Source organism: Tachysurus vachellii, chromosome 11, assembly GCF_030014155.1.
Source record: "Tachysurus vachellii isolate PV-2020 chromosome 11, HZAU_Pvac_v1, whole genome shotgun sequence".
NCBI classification, from domain to species: Eukaryota; Metazoa; Chordata; class Actinopteri; order Siluriformes; family Bagridae; genus Tachysurus; species Tachysurus vachellii.
In genome coordinates this window covers 20941028-20947169 of record NC_083470.1, presented here as the reverse complement: position 1 = coordinate 20947169, position 6142 = coordinate 20941028, and the positions used below count along the sequence as shown (strand labels likewise).

General features: G+C 36.3%; 1 protein-coding gene across 3 annotated transcripts in view; it reads right to left on the bottom strand.

Moving 5' to 3' along the window:
• Positions 1 to 5201, bottom strand: part of mfn2 (mitofusin 2) — a 16041-nt gene extending 10840 nt beyond the window's left edge. Inside the window, exons 1-4 of one of the 3 annotated variants that reach the window (XM_060881069.1) lie at positions 5181 to 5201; positions 4806 to 4956; positions 1327 to 1505; positions 513 to 648 (exon numbers count right to left, since the gene is read on the bottom strand). In XM_060881069.1, the coding sequence (XP_060737052.1) occupies positions 513 to 648; positions 1327 to 1501 (311 nt within the window). In that variant the 5' untranslated portion in view covers positions 1502 to 1505; positions 4806 to 4956; positions 5181 to 5201. The other 2 variants (XM_060881068.1, XM_060881070.1) reach the window with 2 other exon arrangements.
• Between the last annotated feature and the right edge of the window lie 941 nt (positions 5202 to 6142).

Sequence of the window (6142 nt, the reverse complement as noted above, 5' to 3'; positions counted from 1 at the left end):
TTCAAATAGGTTACATACGAAACTGCTGTAAACCAGACCAAAGAAAAACCAGTCAGATGTAGAAATAATGACACTGAATATGAGTAGCGGGTAATAAAGAGTCCTGTGTAAAGACCATCACAATTTCTTCTAAAGGTGCCAAAATTTAATTACATTGGAGTTCCCTCATATTTCCTAATGAAGAATAAAGGTTTCTAAAATACATATCCCTTTTTTTAATCATTGTGGAGCTGACAGTACACAGGGATTTGTAACAGATAATAGAAACAGATCAGCAGATGATGTTTTACACCCTCGTGCTCTCTGTCTACGGTAAAAGCGTGCGTAATAAAAAAAACAGTCCTGGCAGAGTTAGAAAAATATGTGAAAACAACCACACCCTGAGTAACAAATACTTTGCTGGATGTTCTCAGCATGTGTCGGAGCTTGTGTCTCCATGCCGATGGTTAATGACTCGAGTAAACACTACGTAGCAGGGAAACGTGTGTTAGGAATTGAACGTGACCACATACCTGCCAAAAAACACCACTTTCATGTGTCTACGAGACAGCACCTCGCCGATCCCTGCCACCTTAGACAGGTAACCCCGTACCTCGGCCACCTGCTCCTCTGTAGTGACTGGATCCAGCTCCTCATTGCTGTAGGTCTCTGATACACAAACACAACACGACTATGACGGCCAGTAATCCATCGATATACTTGTACAGATGTTGTAACTGTCTCTCAAACATCACAACACAATATATTAACTGCAGTCAGGCTTTTTACGTAATTGTCTAAAAAAAAAAAAAAAAAAAAAAAAAGAATTCAGCAAAAATGTTTGCTATTGCGTTATTTTTATGATGGACATTTTACAAAAGTCTTATAAAATTAGTCCACGTTGTGATTTACTTTTCAACATTCTACAAATACACTGTTTTATGCTAAAGCAAGCAGCGTTGCATTCGGGTGTTTGACATCGTTTCCCATTGACTGGGAAACAGCTGAAACTCCCATAATGTTCCATATGACATAATAGAACCCTTTGAAAATCCATACACCAGATGCTAGAGGATGTAGTGTACGTTAGTGTTAGTGCATAGTGTAAGTGCATAGTGTACATCGTTTGAGACACAACTTAAACCCGTCTGTCACTCCTTAATGTATAAAACCTTCACATCCCTCACAACCTCAGGGGTGTGCCATCCAACCCATTAACATTCCTGAGGCTGATCCATAAACTAACAGAGCTGATAAATGATCCGTGACTCAGCCTGCAATCCGCATCTAACAGAGTTTATAAGGATACACTTCAGTCTGAATGATGACACATCTGTAAGCGCTTACCTTCCAGAAAGCCTGAGCTCTCCTTGATGTAGGCGCCGAGTTGCTCAAAGATGCCGTTGATTTTCTTCTTGGCGGTGACGAAGTGCTTGAGCGGGGAAGCGTTGACCTCTGCCATGAGTCGCTTGTCCTTTTTGCCGACTGCGCTAGTGTTGGGCCGCGGGAAAACTAGAGACATTGCCCTGAAGCCAGAGAGAGAAAAATGGAAAGCACAAAAAGCAACTGTGTGATGGATTTAAGAAATCGTTTGTTACAATCACCAGTCAGCATATGAGCTTTAAGTGATTGCAGAAAATAGAAATTCAATTAACACCTTCTGACCAATCAGAAAACCTCAACTGCACCATGGTATAAAAATACATTTCAAACACCCCTCATTTTTCAGAACACATGGCTGGCAACTGTGCAGACAGAGTTCACACCCTCTAATGCTCTTTTTGGTTTAACCTACACCCATTTATAGCTTTTAAGGAACTAAAAAACTAATCGCATGACACAAAGCAGGTTTAAATAAAAAAAACTAAACACATAATACATATAAGAATAGCCAGGGTGAATAGAAATCAGCATATTGGGATAGAATGGTAGATGTCAGGGTAGAAATGTTCCTATTGTGTCTATTGTAAGGAGAAGTTTCCAGATGAACTTGTTTGCTTGCTTGTTGTGTGCTAATGCTGTGGTTGGAATAGATGCTTTTCGAAATGCTATTGTTTTAAAAACATGAAATAGGGGTCAAATTCATTTTTAAATAAATTCAGACACCGGGCTTAATCGCAGTGTGCTAAGAGGACGAGGTATGTGACTCTCTATACGCTAGGAGAGAAATGATTGTCAAAAGAAATTGTGTTGGTAAAATAAAGAAAAGTTGAATCTTGAACAGTGGATTTATTTTTCTTTTGTTTAAGGAATAAGTAAACATTTAAACAAATGTTAAAAGTATGGGAAATTATACAGGGTATGACAGCTTTAGTAATTATTCCTGCGATTTCTAAGGTTCTTGCAAATATTTGCTTTTTTTTTTTCAATCATGATACACTATGTTGGCTTAATCGTAATACAAAACCGAATAAGAGCTGCTCGATATACAGAAGCTAAAATGGTTTTTAGAACTTCTTTTATATATGGAATGCTACAGTTTTTCTATATACAGCACCATTTTGTTTGGATCAGTTAAAAGAACTTGATGGAGATCTTTGAAAATGCTGTTGTTTTAAAAACATGAAATAGGGGTCAAATAATTTTTTTTAATAAATTCAGACACCGGGCTTAATCGCGGTGTGCTAAAAGGACGAGGTATGTGACTCTCTACACGCTAGGAGAGAAATTATGAAATTGTGTTGGTAAATAAGAGCTCTGCCAAAGTCAACAGAAGACTGCGACTGATCAGTTTCACTCGTGAGGATGGCAGATATGCTAAACGACACACACACACACACACACACACACACACACACACACACACACACACCACCAAAAGTCACCTTGAGCACACACCCTGAACTTTAGGTCACTGCACACACTAAGAGGTGATCAGGGATCAGCTCCTGAAACTACACAATGTTCTTCCACTAAGGCTGCATATCATGATGTATATATGATGATCAGGCTATAAATAAGGAATATTCTCTCCTAAAAATAGACCTTTTTCTACGTCTGTCTGCATATCACATAATTCACTTGCCTCAAATTTGTTTGCATGTAGCTTAGATAAGTAGATATATACCTGACTGTCCCCTATAATATTTAGTTATCAGATCCACACAGGTCTAACTGCACATTTCTGTCATGCTAGTTTAATCCATGCTGCTGTGTTCAGGTTGAAAGAGACAAGTAAAAGACACTTGTATTGATGGTTAGATATCCTACAAGTCATATTTGTACATTACAGACAGACAGACTACATTAGTGATGTGTGCTCTGAGGCAGTTAAATAGCAAGTCGCTCATAGAAATAAACAGATACAAATACTGTCATAATAAAAGTCCTTACCTTGGAGTATTACAACAATCTTGCGATAAGAAAGCTAGCTTAAAAACAAGTAAAGAATTTAGAAATCTTTATAGAACATTCTTTGCTGATTTCAGGTGAGAGTTAACAGGAAGCAGAAACGAACAAGTCCAATGTCAATGTCATACAAGACACTGCTCTCTACACCGACACACAAAATCCGGGCAAAGCTGATATTTTCGCGTTAATCCGCCATCACCACTAACTCCTAACGTTCTTCATAAGATCCACACTCGTCGTGTATTTAATGCTGCTTCATGTGTTCACCGCATGTCTCTCACATAGGGGTTACACCTCCACTGTATACTCTTTCACTTCCGCGATTTAACTGCGCGTTAGACAACACTGACATCTGATTGGCTGCGTTGACTGTCTGTCTTAAAGCCACGCCCACTGGGCCCTCCCCTCGTATATGTGCCATAGCTCATGGGAAGCAGTTTGACTCAACTTTTACTATTATAGTCTTATTAAACAAGCTGCAGTGGTGGTGATCATCAACTACAATCCATGTTGCAGTAGATATTAGTCTAGTATTCTACTTACAAGCCAAGATAAGATGGCTAATCAGTTTTAATAAAAATCTCAAAATCCTAGAAATAAAGTCACATTAAATATGACTGCATTACACAGGATCAGTGCTTAAATGTGACATTAAAATTGATTTATATTTTTATTTGACACTGGCATCACTAATGCTCAAGTCTGAACCCACACACACTCCAAAGTGCAAAGGAAAGCATTTCCAGAAATGGAAAAAGGTTATTAAAACAACAAAAGGGGACTAAATCTGCAGTAAGATGTCCAGCAAATACAAATGGATATATAATGTTCAGGTTTCCACAAACATTCAGTCAGTGCTCTAGGACCACTGCTGGGAACTTGTGCATTGGTCACATTTACAGCATTTGGCAGACACCCTTATCCAGAGCGACTTACATTATCTTATTTTTTTTTATACAATTGATCAATTGAGGGTTAAGGGCCTTGCTCAGGGGCCCAACAGTGGCAGCTTGGTGGACCTGGGATTCGAACTCACAACCTTCTGATTGGTAGCCCAACACCTTAACCACTAGGTCACCATCCTCTTCCCCCACAATACTATATTTAAATCTAAATTAATTCCTAATTCTTGGTATAAACGCATTAAACATCTATTATGCAAAAATAATAATACTTGATGGAAAGCACTTGATTTCTGTGGAGGTCTATGACGTCATACTGACCCCAAAAGGGGGCGTGGTTTGAGATATATTTATTATTCGCATAAAATAGTTACATACAATTGAGTAATTAAACATGTAGGTTAGCATGAAACAGCTAATATTCCAACTTAAAGACACCGACGCGTGTCCTTGGCTAGCATCACCGTTAAAGTGGTCAAATTACTTACAGAGATTCCAATCAAGATCATTAACATTAAATAACACAAAATGCAGAAACAGAACTAATGTTGGAAATCAGTATTGACAACTTACCAGGGAAGAAGCGACTATGAGAAGTCTACAGGCATGTTGGACCAAAACAACGTTTATTTCCTCTCACAGAAATCCCCTAACAGTGTGTCTGATATGATAAAAACAACAGGAGCAGAAAACTGAGAAACACCAGTGAACCTTTAGCTGCTACCTGAAAGTAAAAGTAATACAGTATTAGCATTAGCGAGCTGAGCTAGTAAGATAGCGACATGTAAGCTCAATATATAAAGTCAAATAACGAACAAGTGATGTAGAAATATCTCAGTTATCGTTACTAACACAACTGTCCCTACTAAGCTGAAAAAATAAATGTAGTAAGTAGCTCGTTTACATAAAACTGGCGTTTGTTCGATTACTGGCCAGCATTAGCATTACCTACTTTCCTCCGGCTACAATTTATGACGTCATCATAACGCGCCATACGTTGTCATATACCATAACAGTACTACAGAATGTTAATACAATGAAATATAATATAAATGAGCAAATTTAAAATACCATCCAAATTTGAAACGAAATTTAAAAACTTAATCGATTAACATTTTTTTTTTGTTTTTAATGTTAACATTTATAATGTTAACAGATCGGAGGTTACAAAACATATATATTATATATGATATATATATGATATACAGTGCTGTGATATATATATATGATATATTTATAGTGATATATATATATATATATATATATATATATATATATATATATATATATATATATATATATATATATATATATTTATATTAGATGTTTATTTTAAAAATTAATATTTTATAATTGTTATTAAAGAAACAACATATTATGTAATAGACCACATTTAAGGGTTTCCCTGCAAAAAAAAGTAAGTCAATTATTGACTATGTCATGTTTAATACCGTTCAATTTTCTCTATAGTAGTTTTCTTTTCATGTTTTTTTTATGTTTAATTGCATTATTATTTAAGGTTAATACACTATTACAGCCTACTGGACTTATTGTGAACTGCAAATGATAAATATTATTGCTTTTTAAGTTTGATTTTAAGCACTTTTCAAAACCTAGTAACTAGAGAGAGTGAAGATAGATTAGAACTTCCATAAAACTTAATAGAATTACTACTTCTGTTTTCTTTTTCATTCAGTAGTAAATTCAACAAAGATAATAATGGGGGCTGTAATATATTTGTGCAGCAGTGAACGAGTCTAATCATTCTGTTCTTTTTTTTTAAATGACTTGAGTGAATCAGTGAGATTCACTAAGCAAATCACAGTAGCTTACAGAATCAATGTCTAGCTGTAATATTAGTCACATTCAGAGTGTTACTGCCTTTTCGTGATGGGACCTGACCAGCAAAG